The sequence below is a fragment of the Aethalodelphis obliquidens genome, unplaced genomic scaffold (genome assembly GCF_003676395.1).
Source record: "Aethalodelphis obliquidens isolate GAN/ISIS:26980383/991018 unplaced genomic scaffold, ASM367639v1 scaffold11, whole genome shotgun sequence".
Lineage (NCBI taxonomy): Eukaryota > Metazoa > Chordata > Mammalia > Artiodactyla > Delphinidae > Aethalodelphis > Aethalodelphis obliquidens.
Genome location: NW_020837955.1, coordinates 30,469,928 through 30,496,666, shown reverse-complemented (window position 1 = coordinate 30,496,666; position 26,739 = coordinate 30,469,928). Strand labels below are relative to the sequence as shown.

The 26,739-nt window shown below is 39.7% G+C and overlaps 1 protein-coding gene across 3 annotated transcripts in view; it reads right to left on the bottom strand.

The window, feature by feature from the left end:
* Window positions 1-5,952: 5,952 nt before the first annotated feature.
* TRUB1 (TruB pseudouridine synthase family member 1) overlaps window positions 5,953-26,739 on the bottom strand; it is a 52,795-nt gene continuing 32,008 nt past the window's right edge. The window contains exon 9 of one of the 3 annotated variants that reach the window (XM_027112687.1): window positions 5,953-6,028. In XM_027112687.1, coding sequence (XP_026968488.1) covers window positions 6,027-6,028 — 2 coding nt within the window. In that variant the 3' untranslated portion in view covers window positions 5,953-6,026. Of the gene's footprint in view, window positions 6,029-9,142; window positions 9,347-14,338; window positions 15,061-26,739 lie in introns of those variants that run through there. The other 2 variants (XM_027112685.1, XM_027112686.1) reach the window with 2 other exon arrangements.

Sequence of the window (26,739 nt, the reverse complement as noted above, 5' to 3'; positions counted from 1 at the left end):
CACGATTGCAGCCTGAACAGGAAGCTGGCCTGGCCAGTGTACCATTACCAAGTGGACAAGGGTCTAAAGATCTACATAGGACCAGTCTTCCAAAGTGATACTTTGCAGATGACAATAGCTATAGTTCTTTTTTTCTCTCATATTAAGAAAGAAGACTGACCCCTTACAGACCAAGTAAGTTCCTGGACTGAGAAAAGGAAATTTTCAAGAAGATATTGGGCTTCCTGCTGATGAAGGAAAGTGGGAATTCAAGTAATTAATCAGAAAAATAAAAGAAATTTTATTCTTTATCCCAAGTTGAAAATGTAGGTCATAACGGCAAACAGAACACAGTGAACAACAAAGCTATCCATGTGCTTGGCTGTGAAGGATAAAGTGTTCCAGGAATAATAGATGAAAAAGTCTATTATTGGAAGGTTCAAAAGAGATTTTCTGAAACCTGTAGTCCAGTTTGTTGAACCAAATCTCTGAATGGACTTCAAATAAAATCTCTTTGCTACACAAGTGAAGCTATTACTCAAACTCAACCAAGAGCAAAAGAGCTACATCGCAGCCATGAAAATTGGTCAGCTGTTTCCATGCAGAACTGAATTCAGAAAAATTTTCTTTTTCTCAGCAACAGCTTGTCATCAGCTATAAGTTCTGCTTGGAAAAAGCCAAGTGATGCTCACCGTCCAACATTACATGGATATAACATGGATGCAATAGCCACTCCCCCATGGGCAAAATAAATAAGCCAGCAAAAAGTGATGAAAGACATCATTTGCATCCCCTGAGTACTCAAGGTCAGCATGGCGGCGCTTAGCTACTTATGCCACCTGCTTCAGCAGGGTCTTGGTGGGACCTGCTGAGAGTACAGCGCTGCGGACTTTCTGTGTTAAAGTGGGAACCGTGTGTGTACATAATGATATACAGTCAGTGTCTCAAAGAACACTGACTGGTGATGTTATTGAATGTATAAAGGAGGCTTTAAAGGGGCTGTTGTAATCCTAAGGATGGCGAGAAAAAACATGATGTTCCTATGCACAAGAAAAGATCAGAACTCTGGGGAGAGAGACGAAAGGTGAAGAGTCACAAGCTGGGAATCCAAATTCTATAACCCGCACCTGGAGGTTTATGCTTCATTTCTATGCCATGTGTCCTTGTTTAAGTCACTGATAATTTGAGCTTCCCTATCTATCTAATGAACATAGCAGCCCTTCTTATCTCCAGGGATACTGAAAACTTTAATAATTTAAAGTCTCCTATGTGAATTCATCAAAACTAAGGTGAAAAAAAAGTGAACTAAATACAAAGTGAAGAAAGATTATTGCTTACCCAATTTACCTTCATGGGTGCTCCTGAATAAGAAAATATGGTTTTTCTACATATTATTCTTACTTGCCCCTCGTTTTCATGGTTCCTCATTTTCTTTTCTCTTGCTCTCCTTTACACGAATACACACAAAAGACTGACTGCACAAATTTTTTTTTTTTCTTTTTGACAGGATCTTTCATGGCAAGACCATAGGGAAACAGATTTGTTCATTCAACAAATGTCTATCCCTTGCTTTTGACAGATGAGGTACTATGTTAGCTACTATGGAAGACAGAAAGTTATTTAGAACATCACTTTTGCCTTCAAGGAGCCTAAAACGCTTTGAAGTCATCTAAGGGCATATAAGGAATGAACTTACAAATAACAAAATCAAGTATTGTAATAAGTGCCAAAAAGATTTGTGAAACCAAGTTCATAGACTTTCAGAAAAAGGAACACTCTTCTTGGAATATTTGAGCTAGCATTTAAAAGTTAGGGTATGGGGCTTCCCTGGTGGCGCAGTGGTAGAGAGTCCGCCTGCTGATGCAGGGGACACGGGTTCGTGCCCCGGTCCGGAAAGATCCCACATGCCGCGGAGCGGCTGGGCCCGTGAGCCATGGCCGCTGAGCCTGCGCATCCGGAGCCTGTGCTCCGCAACGGGAGAGGCCACAACAGTGAGAGGCCCGCGTACCACACACACAAAAAATTAATTAATTAATTTAAAAAATAAAATAGAAGTTAGGGTATGGAATTCAACACGGTTAGATGAGCACAGGACATTCCAGGAAAAGGTGATGGTGGAGCGAAGGCTTGAAGGGGTGGTGGATTACTTGATTTCCATAGGTGACAACCCAGTAGTCTCATTTGGTTAAAAAGTGGATTGTCTGTCTGGAAAGTCATTTAGAGTTTGATTGAAGACGGCATTAAGTATTAGGCTAAGGCTAAAACAGTAGTGTTGAAAACATTTTTTTAGCTTTTAAAGACAATTATTAAATGGGAGCAGACAGAGCTGCTGTAGCTGAAGTGCTTCCTCCCATTAATCTCACATACTTTGGTACCTTTAAGGAGCTCCACGGAACCCTTAGGACTCTGCAGAGTGCTTCTGTATTTTGCAGTAGGCAAAGGGCAGCCGTTGCATGTTTCTAAGCATGGAGATGACATAATCAGAATAGAATATTCTGAATATACACCTGGCAGTACTTTTGAATTGATTGGCAGGGGACCAAGTAGAGACAGGAAAACAAAACAAAAATGTTTGGTGTATAGTAAGCACTCAATAAATATTTGCTGCATGAATGAATGAATGAATTATAATAGCAGAAAAGGAAGTATAGAAAGATTTTATCAAGGAAAAATTGATAGCAGTTGCTGATTAATTATGGGAGACAAGAGGGAAGTTGTGAAAAAATTCAAGGTTTCAAGTCTGGGCTCCTGGGAGAAGTGTGGTATCACCAAGAGGAAACAGGAAAAGCTGAAGCAGAACTGATTTGGTGGGAAAGACTATCTGTTAGATATTCAGCAGGTTAAATATATTAGAGAGATATTCAATTGGAAATGTCTATGGACTTTTGTGAATGGGAAACTGGGGCTTTAGAGAAAGACGGGAGTTATTGACATAGATACAACAATGTCATAAACACGTGTGTGGACAGGATGGCCTGGGGAAGACAAAGAGGTGAGGCCAATCCTGGGAAACAATGACATCGAGGACATGAGAGGGGAAGGGAAGATGAAAAGATAACGGCATGGTTGGAAAGGGAAAAGAAAACCTCATCACTTCATGTTCTGAAAACCAAATGAGAGACGCTCTAAAGGAGGAAATAAACAACACAGTCAGATGATCTAAGAGGATAAGAAGGAAGAGAAGCAAGAAAAGGTGACTAGATTTGGAGCTTATGAGTCACCCTCAGGGAGAAGTTTCAAGCAGTGAAGGAGGCCTGACTATCCTGGATTAAGAAATTAAAAGATGGAAACGAAACAGAAATAATGATACAGGCCAGACTTTCAAGAATTCCAGCAATGAATGGAACAAGGGAATCAGACAGTAACTGGATACTAAGAAACTTTTTCTTTGCTTTTTAAAGCTTGGGGAATCCTGAGTGTGTTTATAAGCAAATTGGCAAAAGGGAAAGAGTTGATGGAGGGGAAGCTGATGGCGAAAATATAATTACAGTCATGTTAAATTTTCTGAGTGATTAAAACCATACTTTTCAGAGTTGGAGATACAGTCAGTGAAAATAGAATGGATGAAATGTGAACGTAAGTCTTGTAATTGGACAATTATTGCATATAAGCCTGCATTTTAAGAAATCCCAAGAAAGATACTTTACCTGGAAAAATGCTCTTGCATACCCAGTCATCTGGCAGGAGACTAAGCAGCAGATTTTTCGGTTGGCACAGAAAACAGAGATGTTCACCACCTTGAAACACTGTTATGAGCCATCATAACATTAGGCTGTTTGTACAGCGCTTGAAAATATGGAGCTGTGATGCTTCAGAGGAACGAAGCTAACATCCTCATTTTCTGCCTAAGGCAGATGAAAACTCAGTCCTAGCCAAGAGGAGCCTAAGGGGCCATGGAAATCAAACGTCACGTGGATTCCTGGAAGAAAATAAGGACATTAGGTAAAAAGTAAGGAAATCTGAATGAAGGATGGACCTGAGTTAATAATAATGTATTAGTATTGGTTCATCAGTCGTAACAAATGTACCATACTAACGTAAAATGCTAATAATCATGGACTCTGGGTGTGGGGTATACGGGAACTCTGTACTGTTTTCTCAATTTTTCTGTAACCCAAAGCTGTTCTAAAAAATAAAGTCTACAAGGAAAAATAAAAACAAAAGCTCAGTCCGAACCTCAGGGCCTAGAAACCACACCTTAACTCTGGCCATTTTTATTCTGTAAAACATTAGAGCATAAATGCGTGGGCCACCTGGAAAGTATCAGTGAGGTTGGTATATACACAAACACACACAGCAGGGTGTGTTCATCAAGACACTATTTCTCTGCCTTGAGATTTTTTTTTTTTTATTAAAGTGAGATCTGATCACACTTTCTGTTTTGGCTACTGGAAAACACAGAGGCAGATGTGGGGCCCACTTCTGCCAACGTTGATATTCACTTCGTGCAGCGACTGAGACATGGATCAGAGTCAATTTCAGGTTCAAATTCTACCTCCACCACGTGTCAGCTATGAACCTGGGCCAGTTGTTCAGTCTCTTTGGGTGTGTTCCTCATCTGTAAAATGGGGATGATAACGTCTGCCTCAGAGGGCTGCTGTGTGGATGAAATGAGTTAATGGATGTCAAGTGATTAGAACAGTTACATCATAAGAGCTCAGCTATCAATTTGTGGTACTTCTGCGTGTTAGTCTTACCTTTTGCTTTCATTCAAAAGCAAGTTCATTTCCCAGCCCTCATGGTGCCTGTGCCCTAATGTCCTCATTTATTACTCTTCATTCCTTTTTTCCGTCCTTTTGGGTATATTTCATTATGCCATTTTGAGTCTTTAACCACGTTAATTTTCCCTCAGGTAATTGAGGGTTGATTGTGGAACTATTGATATTTTGCTTACTAGAAATTTTTTAAAATAATTTTAAAAATTGTAAAATACACATAACATAAAATATACTATCTTGATGGGTTTTAAGTGTCCAGTTCAATGGTATTAAGTACATTCGTATGTTGTGCAATCATTACCACCATCCATCTTCAGAACTTTTTTCATCTTGTAAAACTGAAACTCTGTACCCATTAAACAATAATTTCCCCTTTTCCCCTCCCTGCAGCCCCGGGTGACCACCATTCACTTTCTGCCTCTTATGATTTCAACTACTCCAAGTCCCTCAAGTAAGTGGAATCATATGGTACTTGTATTTTGTGACTGGCTTATTTCACTTAGCATAATGTCCTCAAGGCTCATCCATGTGGTAGCATATATCAGAATTTCCTTACTTTTTATTTCCTGAAAAATGTTCCCTTGTACGTATAACCACATTTTCCTTATCTATTCATCTGTCGACACTTGGATTGCTTCCACGTTTTAGCTATGATTGTGAATCATGCTGTTATGAACATGGGTATACAGATATCTCTTCAAGACTCTGTTTTCAATTCTTTTGAGTATATACCTAGATGTGGCATTGCTGGATCATATAGTAGCTCTAGTTTCAATTTTCTGAGGAATCACCACACTTTTCCACAGCAGCTGTACCATTTTACATTTTACATTCCCATCCAGCAGTGCACAAGGGATGCAATTTCTCCATATCCTGGCCAACACTTGCTGTTTTCTGTCTTGTTTTGTTTTGTTTTAATTGTGTCTATCCTAATGGGCATGAGATGGCATTCCATTGTAGTTCTGATTTGCATTTCCCTTATGATTAGTGATGCTGCGCATCTTTTTCATGCACTTATTGGTCATTTGTGTGTCTTCTTTGGAGAAATGTCTATTCAAGTCCTTTGCCCATTTTTGAATTGGGTTATTTATTTTTGTTGTTGTTGAGTTTTAGGAGTTCTTTATATATTCTGGATATTAGTTCCCTATCAAGTGTATGATTTTCAAATATTCTTTCCCATTCTGTGGGATGACTTTTTATTCTGTTGAAAGTGTATTGTTGCACAAAATTTAAAAATTTTATGAAGTCCTACTTGCCTTCTTATTTCTCCTGTTGCCTGTGCCTTTGGTATCATATCCACGAAATCATTATCAAATTCCTATGAGTAATTTCTGAAACACAAAAATACAAATTTTATATGCATCTCTGTTGTTAGGATGTAGTTCTGCGCCCTGACATTTAGGACTGAATTTTGATATGATATAATTTCTAAATGTATGTGTTTGCGTGTATGTCTTTTCTTCAAGCAGCTAAAATCAGCCTGTTGAGGAAAATAGTTAACATAAACAAAATATATTATTTTGCTAGGCTAAGCCAAGATCATGTTGGTATGTTAAAAATTCCCAATATAAACTGCATCTGTTGGTTCAATAAACAAATTTAACCATAAAAGTGTCCAAGCAGGTATACTCTACTAATTTTGCTTCGTGTTAATAGATGTCAGAATTAGCTCAACTTTAACTCTGACCCTCTATGCAAAGAACTACCAATCTCCTGGTCCTTCAGGTATAACGTTTAGCTCTCACCGGGCCTAAAAAAAACTGATCCAGTTATTTTTTAAATATTAGAGGTTCCTACATTGAATGGGAAGATTGAGTTCATCATTTGAAAAGGCAACTTCCATATTAATCCTCATTCAGCGAGTCAGTGCAGAATGTTAAAAATAAAATGCTTTTTAGGGAGAGGGAAGGGAGGAAAGGCAAGATAGGGGTAGGGGATTAAGAGATACAATCTACTATGTATAAAATAAATAAGCTACAAGGATATATTGTACAGCACAGAAAATATAGCTAATATTTTATAATAACTATAAATGGAGTATAAGCTTTAAAAATTGTGAATTACTATGTTGTATACCTGAAACCTATGTAATATTGTAAATCGACTATACCTCAATAAATTTTTTAAAAAGTAAACAAACTTTTTAAATAAAATGCTTTGATAAACTGGGTCTGTTTTACAGTTCTGCATCTTTATTTGATCAGTGGCATGGCTGGTTCCAGCAGATATTCTAAAAACTATATTTTCAATGTATTTAGCACCCACAGATGTCTTTTATCCATCTCCAATTCATTTAGTGTAGGGAATAAGCTTACTTGTCTCCCAGTGACAAGCCAACTACCTCAATATCAATTATTGCGTGATCAATTTTCTTCCACTGGTTCACCATGTTACCTTTATTTTATATTAAATTGCTTTACGCATTTGAGTCTATTCCTGGACTTGATTTCTGCCTCACTGATCTGTTGCTTGATCTGCCTCATTGATCTGTTGATTTATTCCTGCACCAGTTCAGATTTAGTAACTGTTGCTTCACAGTACTTTTTGATATTTTGTATTTTATGTTGCAGAAATTCAATTTAACACTTCCTAGGATTGGGATCCTTTGCTGTGCAACACTGGGGAGGATTTCAACGGTGGAGTTGGGTCAGGAGTACATTTTAAACCTTACAGCACCAAGCTTTTCTTTCACAGAGTTGCTTTTTTCCTCTTTTGTCTGAGACACTTGTGATTTTGGAGACTGAGAAGTAAGAAATCCTGAGTGTTCTCCTGCCTCGTTCTTTCATTCTCTCTGTATAGTCTCCTTTTCTTCCGTTTTATGGAGATATAATCGACATTTAACATTGTATTCATTTAAGGTGTACAACATAATGATTCGATATTTGTATATTTTGCAAGATAATTACAACAGTAAGTTAACACCCATCACCTCACACAGTTACAAATGTTTCTTCTTGTGATGAGAACTTTTAAGATTTACTCACTTAGTGACATTCAAATATACAGTATTGTTAACTACAGTCACCATGCTGCATATCACATCCCCAAAACTTATCTTCTAACTACAATTTTGTACCTTTTGATTACCTTCACCCATCTCTTCTGCCTTTCACACCTGCTTCTGGCAACCACTAATCCTTTCTCTGTTTGTATATTTCGGTTTTTTAAGGTTCCACATATAAGTGAGGTCATACAGTATTTGTCTTTGTCTGACTTATTTCACTTAGCCTAATGTTCTCAGAGTCCATCCATGTTGTTGCAAAAGGCAGGATTTTCTTCTTTTTACGGCTGAATAATACTTCATTGTATACATACCACACCTTCTTTGTCCATTCACCCATCGATGGACACTTGGGTTGTTTCCATGGCTTGAATATTATAGATAATGTTGCAGTAAACATGGGGGTGCAGATATCTCTTTGAGATAGAGATTTAATTTCCTTTGGGTATACACACCAAAGTGGGATTGCTGGATCATATGGCAGTTCGATTTTTAATTTTTTTTTTCTATTTTTAATTTTTTGAGGAACCCCCCCCTACTGTTTTCCATAGAGGCTGTACCAATTTACATTTTACAATTTACATAGTGTACAAACTTACATGTGAATACAGTTTATGTATCTTAATTACATTAAAGCTGAGTCTTAAACACTTCATAGTTTAGAGCAGATGAGTAACCATTCCAGGTAGACATAGCATGTGCTAGGGTTTTACATTTCTTTGAATCTCTTCTTAATTCTACCTGTAGCTCTCTTTACTCAGAAAGGATCAGATATGATATCTATAAATTTTACTCTATAGAAATATACATGAGTATAAACAATATCTACTTTCTCTGATGTTATTTTTCTAACAAATAGGTCATTCAGGTTATTATTTTGGTCCTCTCTTCCCTCTTCTCTCTTTTCCTTCCTGTCAGTTTTTAATTGAGTCAACTATCTTCTCATTCCTGTTAGTATACTGCCTAATTTATATTTTCATTTTTCCTATCAATTTTTATTTCTTTAACTAATTCTTCATTCAGTAAAAGGCAAGTGGCTTCCATGTCTTTCCATTTCTAACAGAGAAGAGGGAGAGGCAGACATCATAGGATAATCAGAATAGGCTCTGAAGGCATAGAGCTCAGAATAAGGAAGAAGGGACTTCCCTGGTGATGCAGTGGTTAAGAATCCGCCTGCCAATGCAGGGGACACGGGTTCAAGCCCTGGCCCAGGAAGATGCCACATGCTGCGAAGCAACAAAGCCCGCAAGCCACAACTACTGAGCCTATACGCCACAACTACTGAAGCCTGCGCACCTAGAGCCTGTGCTCCACAGCAAGAGAAGCCACCACAATGAGAAGCCCCGCGCCGCAACAAAGACCCAACACAAAGACCCAAATTTTTTTTCAATTTTTGAATTTTATTTATTTTTTATACAGCAGGTTCTTATTAATTATCCATTTTATACATATTAGTGTATACATGTCAATCCCAATCTCCCAATTCATCCCACCACCACCCCGCCCCACCATTTTGGGCTGCCTGCCAGGTTGGTGTCAAATTTTTCCAGGCTGGGAATTCCCTGGCAGTCCAATGGTTAGGACACGGTGATTTCACTGCCACGGCCCAGGTTCACTCCCTGGTCGGGGAACTAAGGTCCCGAAAGCCCTGGGGTGTGGCAAAAAAAAAAACCCAAGTAATTAAAATTTTCTGGGATGTCAGAGAGCCTATCCACCACAGGAAGAAGAGGAAACTTGCATCCACTCTTATTCCTGCTGGGAAAGGCCCTTAGGTCTTGCCCTGCAAGGAAGGGATGACTTTCTGGCACATTGTGTTCTCTAAATTCTGATTCTAAGGAAGAGAAGGAGAAAAGGAGACCTAGCAATGGAAATGTCCATGGGCTTCTGCAGTCAGAAAGTGAGTGGCCCATAGGTCCTTCCAGTGAACTAGTTTCTGAGTAGGATATGGTGACAGCCCTTTCCTAGGGCCTGGTTCCATGTTAGTGTTACTACTCTGCAAAGAAGAGGACCCAGCAGACTTGTGGGTCCCTGAAGGTGGTCACACTCCAATGCCAATGAGTGGATGTGAAAAAGCAGCTCTGGGAAGTCAGAAGAGCTCACCTAGAGTTTCCCCATCACCTGGCAGCTCCGAGGCTGCTCCCTATGGGAGGCCCTCCCTGACCCCTGGGCTGCACAGGGCAGCTCTGAGTTCCTCCCTGGTGTGTATCAAGCTTCATCAGGCATGACTCTTCCATCCCTCCTCTGTACTTCATGGGCACAGACTATGTCTGTTTCACCTGGGGACCTTTCAGAGCCTAGATTCAGTGAGCCTATCATCTATGGCTCAAGCCCAGAGAGGTTCCTTTCCTTCCAATTTTTGCTATGTCCATGCTGGGTTCACATTATCTTATTGCATCATACTTTGGCATTACTCTCAGAAGAGGGAAGTAGTCAGTGTGCTCTGGGAAATATTGCCAAGAATCCTAACAGTTAAGTTTGTTACTGGCATTCAGTCAAAAGATAAGACATACTGGAAAAAAGAATCTGTTAGAAGCTCTTTATTAGATTAGCCAGTTGGATTTACAGGGTAATAAGAGAACAGAAGCTTGATGACCAGAAGTGAAAACTAGTCGATACAAATTAGACATATGCTTTAAATCCTTAGAGAAATAAACAATTTGAAAGAAATGTAATATCAGCATTATTTTTTACAGAAATATGAAAGGAACCAGAGAATTTTCCAAAGATACTCGATCATTGAAAGTTTTACTTAAATGCATTACTTCCAAAATGAATAAGATAGAAATGAAGGCTTGAGAAACAAAATACGAGATCTGAGAGAACATAATTAAATACTTCTCTGAAGAATTTCAACACTGAAGTAAGCTCTCTTTTGTCACACATGGTTAAAAGTCTCCCTATACTGGGTTTTGAAGCATTTTCGTGGAGTTTGATTTGGGAGTTACACTGGATATAGTGCAATTGTTGACAAAAAGTTTTTAAGGGGTATATGTTATTCTACCAGATTCAGGTGGGAATCAAGACATAAAGGACAACCCTTTAACTACATCCATACAAGAGTTCATATTCTGCATAAAGAGTCTATTAATTTTTCCATACTTATGATCTGCAGTCACAGTTTCCAGCCTCTTGCATGAGACTGTTAGGCAACACTCAAGTGACACATCCCACCATCTCTCCATTCCACCGGAGAAAAGGAGGCAACTGAGATCACAGGCAATTGTCTCTTTACCCAACTGGTTGTGCCACTGAAGATGTAGATCCTGCTATGAAGCTCAAAATTTCTGTAATTTCCTATTGGAACCACTAGGCTTGAGTCTGGGCTGAGCACACTATGTTCAAGGGGCACTGAGGCCACCTTAGCTTCTATAAAATTATTCTTTCGAGAGAATTTACATGGATCCCAATGCTTACTGCAGCTCCTTTGCCTTTGGGTATTAGATGATTCCCAAGAATCATTTGCTGAACTCATGAGTTGAAATCAGCAGTGTTTAGAGTCCAAGAGAAGAAATGAAGCAGGAAGGGGCTGCTAGAGCAGCCCCTGAGTTATGCTGAGCAAATAGTACCTGGCTCCTGGCACACTGGTTTCACTCTGTTGAATCCCCTATCATGATTCTGATTTGTTTCACTCGGTTTGGGAATCCGGCCAAAATTACAGTACCCTGCTCCTGGGTTGTCGGTAAGATCAAGTGAGATGACGCATCTAAAGCACTTTAATATAGAACCTAGCATATACTAAGCACCCAATGAAGAGATAAGAATTGTGGAATATTCTGCGGCACTTAGAATCAATAGACTTGATATGCACATAGCAACAAGGATGAACCTTAAAAACCTAGTTGAGTGAAAAAAGAAAGAGAAAGATACGTAACACAGTAAGCAGCATTATGTAGGTTGATAGTACACAATTTGTAAGAATGCACACAAATAAACAAATACACAGTAAACACATTAGAGCAAATCACCTATGGGGGTAAGGGGGCGTGGTCAGTGAGAGAACAGGAATGGGGAATAAATACATGAAAGAAGAGCAGGCATTGTAAGGCATGGCAATAAAAGTGTGCCATGAACTGAGCAGTATAACTGACTCCACTCCCTGCCTCTGAGGTTAAAAATAAAAAGATAGGGGCTTCTCTGGTGGCGCAGTGGTTAAGAATCCGCCTGCCAATGCAGGGGACACAGGTTCAAGCCCTGGTCCGGGAGGATCCCACATGCCGCGGAGCAACTAAGCCCGCGAGCCACAACTACTGAAGCCCACGTGCCTAGAGCCCATGCTCCGCAACTAGAGAAGCCACCGCAATGAGAAGCCCGCTCACCAAAATGAAGAGTAGCCCTCGCTCGCTGCAGTTAGAGAAAGCCCGCACGCAGCAACGAAGACCCAATGTAGCCAAAAATAAATAAATTTATTTAAAAAAATAAAAAGTAATAGTTATTATTAATACTCCCAGACCTTCCACATCCTTTCAACTGTAAAATGTCGGAATATCCTTCAGAGAGCACCCTTCTTGCACCTGCTCAAGCAGGAAAGCATCTTCCTCCAGCTTTCTGGGTGATTTAACACATAAGGGAATAAGTATCTGAAAAGGCACGGCACTCCCATGTAGCCATTCTGGACTTCAGAGCTAAACTGCAAAGTTGGTTCTACACATGTGATTTCATCTATGAAATGAGGGAAAGGTAGGAAACTGACACAGAAAAAAAAATGATTTCTTAGAGTGTTGCTATCCCTTACAGTGGAGGGTCAGCTGCCTCTTTTCGTCCATTAGTTCAAGGCAAGATTGACTGAACGTGGCTGTTACCATATCCCTTCAGAAGCACAGCCTGTGAATAATGCTTCAGTAAATATGGGAGTGCACATTCACATGAGCCAAAACATGGAAACAACTCAAATGCCCATCAACAGATGAATGGAAAAACAACCACATGGTACATATACATAACAGAATATTATTTAGTCATGAGAAGGGAGGATATCCTGCCATTTGTGACAACATGGATGGACTTTGAGTATATTATGCTAAGCAAGATAAGTCAGACAAAGACAAGTACTGTATGTCACTTATACATGGAATCTAAAAAAGTCAACCTGTAAAAAGTAGAGAGTAAAAATGCTGGTGACCAGGGAGATGGGGTGTGGATAAGATTTATGGTGTTTAAGGGTACAAATGTGTAACAAGTAGTAAATAAGCCATAGAGATCTAATGCACAGTATAATGAATACAGACAATAATATTGTACTATAATTATGTAATGTGATAAATATCGCTAAAACATATTACAATATTACAATGCATAAATGTATCAAAGTAACATACTGTATACCTTAATCTTACACAACGTTACATGTTGAATTAATTCAATAAAACAATTTTTTTAATAAAAGAAAAGACAGCCTATGGAATGGGAGAAAATAATTGCAAACCATATATTTGACAAGGGGTTAACAATGCAAATATGTAAAGAACTTCTACCAAAAAAAAAAAAAAAAAGCACAGCCTGATCCAGCAGCTGCAGGAGGTGGGCCGTCCGCATCTGCATGTCCAGTGACATAGTGAGTAATCTTGGTATCTTGATGTTGCAAATGCTCGCACTTAGCTTGATCAGTGCTGGCACAGCAGAAAAGAACGGATGGAAAAATGTTTGGATTTTAAAGGTAACAGAGAGAAGTTGGAAAACAACTACTGGCTGGCCAAGACTGAGAGCTTTGCTGGAGGCTGGTACGGGATTGTATTTTTCCGCTGACAGCTGAAAATGAGCCCAGCTCCAGTGGAGCTTTTTTTCTTCCTTTCTCAAGGTTACCCGCAATTCTAATGATCAGTTCTCTCAGGAAAGCAAGAAAATGGATTGGAGGGTTTCAGCTTGTTGTTCTATTATCCATTATAGGTCTGCAAATATGTTTTCGCACACGTTGTCTGCTTGTAAACACAATATCCATTTCCTTACACTACTGCATATGCACCAGTGTTATTACCAAGGTGAACAGATCTCAGCAGCCCCCGAAGGAACCCTGCCCTGCGCATCCAGCGGCGCTGCCATTCTCTTCTTAGATGAGAGGTCTCATCCCCTGGGCTTCACTACGAAACCCTGTCCCGGTCTCCTCTCTTGGCCTCTGACTGACCCTCTCTCAAACGGCTCATCCTGTTCAACTTTCTCCTCCCACCTGCCAAGCCAGGGCTGCTCCTGTGTGTGTGTATGTGTGTGTGTTGTCAGCCCCCGTATAGACACATATCAGAATCTGGGAGTAAGGGTTGAGTTCAAAAACAAAGTGGCGTTTTGTCCATTGCTTTGATTTCCTTCACAGCATTTAATGTGACTTGCATTATAAATAACATTATAGGAGGATATGAAGTTCTTGCGCTCATCAAAGGCGATGTGAGTTCTTCAGAGTCTAAGAAACCTGGGTCTATCAGTAGATATTTTCAAGGGTCTAATCCTCAGCTAGTGATCAGCTCACTGTCCCTGTGATTACTGGGTGTCTCTCTCTTCCACACACTTAATTTCACTCTCCTCACTGATCTCATTCACAACTACAGCTTTAATTTTTACTTCTGTGTAAACAACTCCTAATTCTCTAGTCCAGAGGTGCTCCCTCCCCTCCCCGCCTCTCCCCGCCTCTCCCCTCTCCTCCCCTTCTCCCCTAGCCCCCACACAATCTTCTGTGAGCATCAGCCTAGTAATTAAGAGCATGGGCTCTGGGGTCACGGTGCCTGGGTTCAAATCTTCGCTCTGCACTAATCAGCTGGTGTAACCTTAGGCAAACTACTTAATTTCTCTGTGCCTCAGTGTTGTCATCTGTAAGATGGGGATATGGTACTTATCTTAGAGGGCTGCTGGGAGACCTCAGTGGGAATAATACAGAGCGGGGCATGCAGTAACTGCTCAGTAAGTATTGGTTGTTTTTCTGGTCATTTGGCCCAGAATAATGCAATTACAAATAATTTCAAATGGTCTCTGAACCTACTCTTTTCAAGATGACCAACAAACTCAAGTTCTCCAGGTTCGGTGATCACTGGCTCTGACCTGACCAGTTCTCTCATTAGCACTGACCAGTACCCCCTTCATTCTCCCCAGGCTTCCTTCTACCACATCGGCCTGATTTGGGATGACTAAGGACTCAGAAGTCATTCAGCTTCTCCATCTACACTCTCCCTAGAAGGATGACCTGATCCTAGCCCACGAACATCCGTCACACATTGAAGAATCTCAGCTCTTCAGCCTCCATCTCTCCTTTGAGACCAACCCAACGGCAACTCCTGAATATAACACTTCTCAAGCCAGCACAGGCACTTCTCAACATCCTCCGGATTTCCAGACCTGCTTCTCCCCCAGTCTCACCTCCTTCAGGTGCTCAGAGAACAAGACCTGTACGGGGAGACAAAGGAATCCACTGCAGAGTCCTGTCAAGAGCTGTGTGTGGCTTAGATTGGAGCTGTGCTCTGGGGAAGGTGAGTAGTGGGCATATACCAGATTGCCTTGGCAAGGGATGGGGTGAGGAGAGAGGCAGTCTTGGGGGCAGGTGCCAACACACAGTGTATGTGAGATGGGCAAGGTTAAGAGAGAAAGACAGAGTGAACCTCACATCAAAGACTCTTAGCGGCAAACCATGGGGGATGTTCTGGGCACCCGAAAGAATGTGTGTTGTGCTGCCTACCACTGAATAGGTGTGGGAGAAAGAAGACTCTTTTCATGAGAGAGTTTTTAGGGAAGCTAAGTGACAATTAAAGGAAATGGAATGTTGCAGAAAAGGGTAGATAAACCCAACACAGATCCTCATAACCGGATGTAACTGCCCAGTTCCCTGAATTCTCCTGGTACTATATAGATATAGCGATATACAGCTTTAAAAATTTTTTAAGTGATATTTCAAACATGCAGAAAATTATAGACTTGTGCTATAAATATCCTTATACCCACCACCCCGCTGTAACGTATGTATCTTTTTAATGGCAACTGCCTCTGTAGTATTGTATTGCTATGCATTCACTTTATTTTCTTGTATTATAGAAAATGCCTTGAGGGCAGAGACTCACCCTCCTCTTTGTATCTCAGAGGCATCTAACACACAGAGTAGGTCCCCTAATATTTGCTAAGTTAAACTGCATTCTTGAAAGACCTTGAAGAGATCTTCAGGAGAAAAGAAATTGTGGCAGGCAACATATACTATTCTTACAGATTTGAGAATCCGCAGCTATTTTTAAGGTATATTAATTCAGAAGGAAGACTGTAAGTGAAAATAGGGCAGTAGCTGCATCTCATGACATGTGACAAAGAAAACGTATTTCATTTGCTGACATCCTTGGCTAATATTTCTGATTCTGGAATCAAAGCCACAGGCAACCCAAATCACAACTTTCCCCTGTAGGCTATCAATTTCTGTGCCCTCCTACAAGTGCTAAATATATTTGATTTACTAAGAAAGATGTTTAGCCAATAACAATTAACCATTAGCTATAGCAGGTTTTTCATTAGGCAGCGTTCAAGCCTTTGTCAAGTCCCAGTTGCTCTGTCTTCTGCCCTAACACGCCTTTTACCTACTAGAAATCCAGGAAAGTGTTATACTGCCTGATATATTAGAATGCCTACCACATCACTCCTTGACACAGCTACATCAATGACGTACGAGAATTCCCAGAAGAACTTGCTATATACCATGGTAAATGAGACTTTAAATAGTAGTTGCAAGTAGTTAGGGTGACAATGGCATCTGGTTGTCCTGGATAACCCCAGTTTAGACCTGCTGTGGATCAATAATGTCTCAATTATTTTAGGACTCCCATTTCACTCTCACAAGCATCGGGGTTGAGATACTAAATTATATGGTCACCCTATCAATCCCCTTACCTAAACTTTTTATATCACATGACTGCCTTATGTAAATGAGACTTCCATTTTTTTATTTGTGTAGTGTCCTGACAAATGAATTAAGTAAGACTCTTTGCTATGTTTTAGGAAGCCACACTAGACATCACAAACAAGTCTCTATTTTTGGCAAGCTTTCTGAACAGAACACAAACTGAAATAAATCCATTCACCCAGATGTTACCATCACAAATTGTGCTGACACGGCACAACTGCCTTTCCACAGGGAAAGAGTAAACCATCAAAAAACAATAGGAACTAAAATTTAAATTACACAATAAAAATGTTCAACATTTAAAGTCTAGAACTGTGTTTACTGAATTTAAGTCAAAACGAGCTTAAATTTCAAGACAACAAAAATCGAGGATGGCTTTTTATTATAGATAGGATCTCTCCCTCTCTCTTTTATTTCTTCTGCATCAACTTCAGGAAAGGAAAAATAGGACTTCCCTGACGGCGCAGCGGTTAAGAACCCGCCTGCCAATGTAGGGGACTCGGGTTTGAGTCCTGCACCGGCAAGATCCCACATGCCGCGGAGCGATGAAGCCCGTGCACCACAACTACTGAGCCTGCGCTCTAGAGCCCGCGAGCCACAACTACTGAAGTCCGCGCTCCTAGAGCTGGTGCTCCACAAGAGAAGGCACCGCAATGAGAAGCCCGCCCACAGCAACGAAGAGTAGCCCCCACTCGCTGCAACTAGAGAAAACCCGCATGCAGCAATGGAGACCCGACGCAGCCAAAAATAAATAAATAAATAAATAAAATTTTTTAAAAAGAAAGAAAAATAAAACAACACTTGAATAACAGTAGTTATAACTATATTTTCAGCCTAGAAATTTCAGCCCAGTTTTCAGCAGCAATGTTCCGTCAGAATCAAACATTTCCTATATGGTTTAAAAACACAATGAAAATCTGGCACTTTGGGAGCTTATGTGAATACAGCTTTAACTTCTTATTTTCAGAGAAAAATGAGATTTAACTTAAAAACAAAAAAACTAAGGCAATGTCCCAAAGGTCCTTATAAAAAAAAAAAAAAGAAACTCAACCTGCTGTTCACATTCAATAATTCAAATCAATGATCCTTTTAAGCCCTTAGCAATGCATGAACCAATGGGGGAAAGCAATCTAACACTTCATGCATTTAGGGGATTGCATTAGAAAAACTTTTAGGCTGCTTCTGCTTTTATAAATGCAAATATATGCAGAGCAGACAGATTGGGATCTGTACAGTTTAGCAATGATCGAAACTTGTAATTTTTGAAAATGGGACAGATGTCCAGACTAGTTATATTAAGATGCTTCTTACTGAAGAAGAAACCAAACAAACAATCCAATTCCACCTCCTCCTTAAGAAGGAAACAAATAGGAGCTTCGCTGGTGGCGCAGTGGTTAAGAATCCGCCTGCCAGTGCAGGGGACACAGGTTCGAGCCTTGATCCGGGAAGATCCCACATGCCACGGAGCAACTAAGCCCATGCGCCACAACTACTGAACCTGCACTCTAGAGCCCGCGGGCCACAACTACTGAGCCCATGTGCTGTAACTACTGAAGCCCGTGCACCTAGAGCCTGTGCTCTGCCACAAGAGAAGCCACCGCAATGAGAAGCCCACACACCGACCGCAACCAAGAGTAGCCCCCGCTCGCCACAACTAGAGAAAGCCCGCCTGCAGCAACAAAGACCCGACGCATCAAAAATAAATAAATATTTTAAAAAAGGAAACAAATAAACAATGTTACCACAAATTAGAATAAGCTATATATCATCTTGTTTCTTTCATAGAATCTGAAAGTTGAAAGACAGCTTAGTGTAGAGGAATAAATATTTCTAGACTGTATCATTCACTGCATTACTCATATTCCTGTCCCACCTACACCGGAAATGGGGGGAAACGCTTCCGCCTTCAAGGACCACTGATAGGCTAAAGGTTAATTGAGAGATCAGCTAGATCTCTGGTCAATAAATAAGGGCTGAATGAATGTCCTTTATTCAGGACATTTTTATTTATAAAAATGTATTTTTTAATATTTATTTTATTAAATATAAAAATAAAATATACTTTATATTTATTTTAAAATATAAAAAATAAAATGTATTTTATTTATAAAATAAATATTTATTTTATACTTTATTCACACCCTTAAAATTGTTGAGTGTCCACTGTCTTCCTATACTTGGCATATTCTGGCTCCTAAGGCTTATCTGATGACACGGAGTGCCTAGAATGCGCCAGGCACTGGGGAAATTAGATGAAAACATAGTAATTGCCCTCAAAGAGCCCTCAGTCCTCATATCAAGTAAAGATATGATTAAAATGGGGTGCTAAGTATGGTAATGAACGTGTATACGAGGTACCATGGCAACTGAGATGAGGATGGATTGATTCTGACTGAGCCCTGATGAAAGATTTCATTACTATACACTTGGAGTCTTGAAAAATCGCTAGGTATAGGTGCTAAGAGTTTAAACAGAGGCATGACATGATCGATCAGCTGTGTTGCAGAACAGCCACGCTGGAGGCAAAGTGGAGGATAATGGCAGAGGGAAGAGGCTAGCGGTGAGGAAGTCTAAATACGGTGACTGCAATAGCCCAGGTGAGAGATGATAAGGGCCTGAGCTAATCGAGTGATGTTGGAGCTGGAGGAAGGACGTCTGGACACGAGAGAGACTCAGACAAACCTGTCCACCATTCAGCCTCTGCGACATTTCCAGACAGCTCCAGTGGCTCCCGGATCCATTCTTACACTGAGCTGGAATCCGCCTCACGTTTGCTGGCCTAGTGGTGCACTCTGGAGAAATTCAGACATGACAGGTCCTCAAATGCTGGGTCTGTATTCATGTTGGATTGCCATTAGTGAAATTCAGATAAAACATTTATACTCCTCTAACAAACAAAAGAGCAAAGTTGGGATACACATTTCAAATGTTCCCTAAATCTCTTGCCCTAAACATTCACCTGCAAGGTAAGGTGAGATCTGCCCTGAGAGGCTAAAGGAGGGACGATGGTTTTGTAAGTTTTTAGAAGCTTCAGCTTCACAGATGTTTGCTGGGTTTTGAAATCATTCACTTCGTGAGTTACCCCGCTTCTTGCTTCACAAACTCTACAAACAAGGGGGCAATGTTTCTTCATTCAAGAGAATAGGATATGGCCATTCTGAAGGCACCTGGTTCTCTGCTCAATGGCCAGTACTTTCCATGAACAAGGGACAGGGGAGCAGGAGAGGTCAGTTAATGGTTCAACAACCCTGCTCTCTGCTCTTTCACTAGAAATTCAACCTCCTGAAGCTACCACTAGAGGCCTACAATTCTAAGAATTTCCTTGGATATCCCTCTACAGTTTTAGAAAGAGTCCTTCAGCCCAGCCCCATCTATCTCTCAGATTAAGGCGGTGAGCAGAGGCCCGGGTCAACCAGAAGTCTGTGTGTGGGGCCGTTAGGCTTTTCTATTCAGGGAGGTCAGCGAGTAATAAGACACTACTGAACTTTGTTCAGGAAAATTTAGATTTTTTATGATCAAAGTTTTCAAATAGACATAAAAGAGTAAAACGAACTCACATATGTCCTCCCTTCAGATTCAACATTATCAACATTCTATCACTCTTGCTTCATCTGTCCCTTTCTTTCATCCTTTTTCTTTCTCCCTCCCTCTCTTCCTTCTTTGCCTTTCCTTTTTTCTTTCTTTCTTTCCCTCCCTTCCTCCCTCCTTTCTTTTGTGTAGTAGTACTTTTAAGCAAATCTTTTACATCATGTTGTTCTACCTCTAGATTTCAGAGTAACACTAAAAAATGACATTTTCTTATATAAACACAGTATCACTATCACACCTGACCATGTTAATAATAAGTCTCTAACATCGTCTAATACCTAGCTCACAGGAAAGTTTTAGAAGTCAGAAGGCTTGCAATCTCTATTGCTTCTCTAGGGAAAGACTATGCCACAGAGCGCTTTCCTAGATTATCAGGAAATTTCTCCTTACGTTCAGCTTAAATTTACATCCTATTACTGCATATTACACCCCCCATGTATCACGCTAAATAATTAATCTACCTGTTTAATGTCTACACATTTCAGATATTTGTACATAGTTAGCTTCTCTTTCCGTAGTCTGTACCTAACTGAACTATACATATTTAATTCTTTTAATCTTCCCTTACTCATCAGTGCCCTCAGCTCCTAATCATTTTGGTGCTTTGCTTTGAACCTTGTCCAGCTGGTTTCCATAAGCCCAGCGATGAGGAGGCCAGAACCAGATGCAGTGTTCCAAGGGTAGTCGCACCCAAATTCAACTGCTCCCCATTTCTCCTCTGAATGCTCAATCCCAAACAAGAGCCTTGCTTTCTGTCACATTATAACAGAAACAAATGTCTTGTTATCTGCTTTTATTCCCAGTTATTTTTTGGCATTACAGCATGTGTTTCATTCTTCCCACAAAATATCTGTGCTTCAGATCACTTTTCTCCAGATGTAATATGACAGCATTTGGGAATCAAAAGAGTACAGGCACCCAGCTCTGCCACTCTGGCGATGTGACCCTGCAAGTCCCCTAGCACTCAGAGCCACTTCGAGTCCTTCACCTAAATAACAGATAAAGACTAATTCTTCCTACTTCACTGGATTGTTGGAGGGTCAAATGAGGGGATGTAAATGAAAAAGGTTCACTAACTTTAATGGCATGTATGTTTATATGTGTGTGTGTATATATCTACATTAGTACACTAAATATACAAAAGGTGAACATCTACGTTCTCTAAAGATTTTTCTACTTGCACCAATAGCCTACTGTACCATTTAATAATCTTTGCTGTCAGGAAATTCTTTATTTCAGCTCAGTTCTTCCCACCAAAGCAATATCTTAGAAAGCCTCTTAGACATATATACCTGGAATCCATAAGCCGTGAGAATTTCAGATTTATCCTTCACTTAAATGTAAACCAGGTATATGGCCTTTGCTTCTGTTTACTATTTACTGAGGTCTAAGAAGTATGCTAACCACTTTACCTGAATGTCCTAATTTAGACTTCATAATTTCATGAAGTAGTCGCTATTAATATCCCCAATTTACAAATGAGGAAACTGGGGCTCAAGAAAGTTAATTAACTTTCTTAAGGTTAATAGCTGAGTAAGCAGTAGAACTTGGAAAACCTAACAACTCCAGAGCCCATGCTTTCAACCACGGGCATGATTTATATAATATTTCAAATAATAATCAGGAACCCCTAATTACAGATTAAATTCAACAAACCTACTATAAGCCAGACGCTTAGAGGAGAAGTGAAAAGGCGTAGTTCTTTCCAGGAGGCTCACTGTTTGGCCACGGAACACGTGGCTATTAAAAAAGAATAAGCAAGTGGTCATCGTTATCATAGGCAGCTGTACCAACTATCCGATGCCTAAGAAAATGCTTACGCCTATGCAAAAACTCAGATTTGTTTCTTTTAAGAAAAACTATTTGATGACTATTGCTAATCATTTTTCCTCCAATTCCCTGGCTGTCAATGATCTAATAAATCACTGAATATCATCTATTTTCCTTTAAACTGTCCATTCAAAGATCTATTATCTGAGAATACTCTAGTTCAGAGTTTTTTCATTACCTCAGTCCTGGATTACTGTACTAGATTCAGTTCCAGCTGGACTTTTCTGCCTCCTGTTCCCACCTCTTTAGTTCTTGCCATGCACCACTGCCAGATTAACCTCCTTAAAACAAAGCTTCCATATGAACTAGTCCCTCCTCTGAAGCTTTACTCAATTCTGCCTTTCAAGGCTCCAAACGATGTAATGCCAATCTGCTTTTCCAACCACATATCAGCATAAATCCTCCTCTCCACCCAGACCATTCTCCTCTTTCCTGACTGAATATGCCTTGTACACTGCCATCTTCACTGGAACTATTCTCCCCTCTGTTTGACTTTTCTCTTCTTTGAATAGTATCTATTGTTCAAGGCTCAAATCAGGTCTTCCTTCTCAATGTAGCTGTACTGAACATCCATGTTCTCCTTCCTCTGTTCTCAGTAGGAGCTCAACAAATGTTTGCAGAAATTATTGCTCCATTAAACATCAATAGCATTTTTTGGCAATATCACTCACTGATACTTATGCATTGTCTTATGGCGCTACTTACATTCTTATATGTACATTTCTTGAGTTCCTATTTGAAGTAAAGTGAAAGCTTCTTAAAGGCCTCAACCACGTCTTCAAGACTTCTTTCGTATGCCATACATTGTTTCCCCATGCAAAGGCACTGGCGAATATTTGACTATTGACATATTTAAATAATATGGAATAAAATCACCCACTCAACACCTTTAGATAATATAGTCAATTCTACAAGCCAAAAGAATAGTCATGACTTAAGGTATCTGGCCTCTAACTCCTATCCTTACTAATGCCTTAATCTGGAGTTGGGAAAAGTTATTTTTCTATGTCCTAATTTTCTCACCTATAATAGAAGAATTAAAAGTCAAATAATTTCAAAGCACCCTGAAGAGATGAATGCTAACTTATTAAATGCTTTGCCATTTGTCAAGGGCTTGACAGATTATTTTCTGAGGATATAAAATTAACTACAATGTAATGGTGTTGCAAGTCATTAACTTTATCTGTCTTAATCGCTCTTTGGATATGGAGAGTTTCATTTCTAGCAAAAACAAAAGATAAAATAACCTCAAAATCCTCACGACTATAAATCCTGGGGAAATTACATGTAAGCAATTTTGAAGGTTCTTCTTTCACTTAGACATAAAAAGCTTTAAGAGAATGTCAATCACACCCTAACAGCAAGAAAAAACTGCGTAACTTCTTGAGCCCACCAGGGAGCTACGGTTGGGAGGGAAAACGAGTTCAAACGGGTGACACACTCCTCAGAGGAGAGATGGGAAACGAACTGTTTCACTTTGGGCATAATACAGAAGGAAGAGCCAGTCATCATAAAAGCAGGTGAGACGAAAACAGCTGAAATTTGAAATGAATTCTTAAAGGCCGAGAGTGACAGTTTAGAAACTTTGGGAGCCCCACACATAAAAGAAGTCACTTCCTAGTTCTTTTCCAAGGGTTTCCACTAGTTGCTTGTAAGAAAGATGAGGGGCAGGACAGGAGACCTGAGAAAGACCCTGTGGGTGGCACCAAGTCATGAAACCCACCTGCTACATGAACCTTTCTCTTATATGAAGCAAAAGCTATAAGTGCTGGGGGAGAGGAGAGATCCAAGCAAAGATGCACTGCCTCTGGTGAAAGGGTGGAAGAAAAAACTGCCCACTACTGGAGGAAGGGGAGAAGGTAAGTTCAGCTCAGGATCCTGCACTGATACAAAGCAGTGATCTGCTACCACTGGGGAAGGGGCAGAATTGCTCAGAGACTCCACCCCTGAAGTCCAGGGCTACAGGGCCTAAGACTGAGGCTGGAGTGAGAGAACTGAGGAAACACTCCCTTGAACCTCACTATTGTAACAAGCAATAGCAGTTTACCACCGGGAGAGGTGAAAAAGCATGGGTCAGATTCCTCCCATTCCATAGGTATGATGGACTTGCTGAAATCTGAGCATGGAGAGGAACACTGCGAAAAATCCTTCCACAATCCAGACTCCCACTGAACACAAAGTAGCAGCAGACCGCTCCTACAGTGATTGGAAGTCTGGTACACTGACAGTAAATATAACAACAATAAACCCAAACCTTTTTCAACTACTGACTAGACTGCCCCAATCCCCACACTAATGGCCCGACAGAAGATGTGTGCCCATCTCTGAATTTATTTATTTCAATGTATATTTATACACAATATTTGGCATTCAATCAAGAAATATGAAACATACACATAAGTAATAAAAAAGACTGTATGTAACAAAGCAATCAACAGAAATAGGCATGACCCAGGTGTCAGAAATATTAAAGACTTTAAAATAACTTTGAGTAATATAATGGACCTATATAGTGGAAAAGGTAGACAACATGCATGAAGAAATAGGGAATTTCAGTAGAGAGATGGAAACCGGAAAAAAACACTGAATTAAAAAACGTGATATCAGAGATGAAGAATTTTTTTAGCAAGTGTATCAGCACACTAGATATGGCTGAGAAAAGAATCAGTGAACTTGAAGACAGGTCAACAGAAATTGTCCAAACTGAAATACAAGTTTTTAAAAAAAGAGCAGAGCATCCAAGAGGTATGCACCAATATCGAAAGGTTGAACATAATAATTTGAGTCTCAGGAGAAAAGCGAGAGCAAGGAGTAGAATAAATATTTGAAAAGATAACGGCTGAGAATTTTTCAAAATTGATGAAAATAAACTGAAAATGCAAGAAATTGAGAAGCCCTCACAAGGATAAATACAAAGGAAAACACACCTAGACACATCAGAGTCAAACAGCCAAAAACTACAGATAAAAACCTTGAACCAAAGATAAAACCTTGAAGGTAGCCAGAGAAACTAAACAAGCCAGAAGATAATTAACAACATTAAAGTGCTGAATGGAAAGAAAAAAAAAAAAAGTTAACAATCCAGATTTATATATCCAGCAAAAATATCTTTCAAAAGACAAAGGTAAAAAAAAAACACTTTTCAGACAAACAAAAGCTGAGAAAATTCATTGCTCTCAGACTTGTGTTATAAGAAATGTTAAAGGAAATTACTCAGAAAGGAGTATGATACCAGATAGAAATTTGCATCTACATTAAAAAATGAAGAACAGCAGAATGTACATAAATATAAAAGTTTTAGAAAGTCAGGGGTCAGCAAGCTACAACATGAAGGTAAATACAGTTTTATTGGAACATAACCACATCCACTCATTTATGTGTCTTGTCAAGGGCTACTTTCACAAAACAATGAAAATGTTTGCTGACCCCTGGTCTAAAGCAATAAAGTAAAAATAAAGATCATCAACAACAGAAAAAAACCAATATATTATAGAGTTTATAATATATGTAAAAGTAAAAAGTATGAAAACAGCACAAACAATAGAAGATATGGAAATATACTCTTGTAAGATTTCTACAATATACATGAGGTGGTACAGTATTATTTGAAGGTAATCTGTGATAAGTTAAAGACATGTATCATAAATTCTACAGAAAACAGTAAGAAAAAATTTTAAAGAGGTAACATTAACACGCCAAGAGTGAGAAATAATGAGTAAGATGTAATAGAATGCTAAAAGTACTCAAAATTGAAAAGCTAATCAAGTGCCCATCATTCCAGTAAAATGGACAAATGTAGGTATATTCACACAATGGAATACTAAACAATAATGAGAATGAATGACCTATGAACGTGTGCAACAACATGGAAGAACCTCACTAACATAATTTTGGACAAATATAGGTATATTCACACAATGGAATACTAAACAATAATGAGAATGAATGGCCTATGAACGTGTGCAACAACATGGAAGAACCTCACTAACATAATTTTGAGCAAAAGAAGCCGAACATGAAAGAGTATATACTGTATGCTTTATTTATATAAAGCACAAAAGCAGACAAAATTAACAATCTATAATGTTAGATATGGTTACCCTTGGCAGTGGGGTGGGGCTGGGAGCTAGTGACTGGAGGGGAACCTCTAGAGGGCCTCTAGTGGACTAGTAATGATCTGTTGTTTTTTTTTTTATTTGGTTGTTGGTTACACATGTTTGCTTTGTAAAAATTCAGATGATACATTTATGATATGTGCAAGTTTCTGTATAGATATTAAATATCAGTAAAAATTATATACACACACATATAAAACTTTTACTGATACTTATATATATATACGATATATATTTAAACTAAAGCCCTGATGAAAGACAACACACACAAAAAGAAGGATTTTGAAAAAAAAAAGTTGATGTTCTATAAACTTTTAAGAAACCACAGTAGGGCTTCCCTGGTGGCGCAGATTGGGAATCCGCCTGCCGATGCAGGGGACGCGGGTTCGTGCCCCGGTCCGGGAGGATCCCACGTGCCGCGGAGCGGCTGGGCCTGTGAGCCATGGCCGCTGGGCCTGCGTGTCTGGAGCCTGTGCTCTGCGCGGGAGAGGCCACAACAGTGAGAGGCCCATGTGCCGCAAAAAAAAAAAACAAAAAAAACCACAGTAATCGCTGAAACAAATACATGCATAAACAGTAAATTAAAATAGCAGAAGAATGAATTCATATCTGGGAAAAAGGTTCAAGGAAATTCCCCAAGAAGAAGCACTGAGA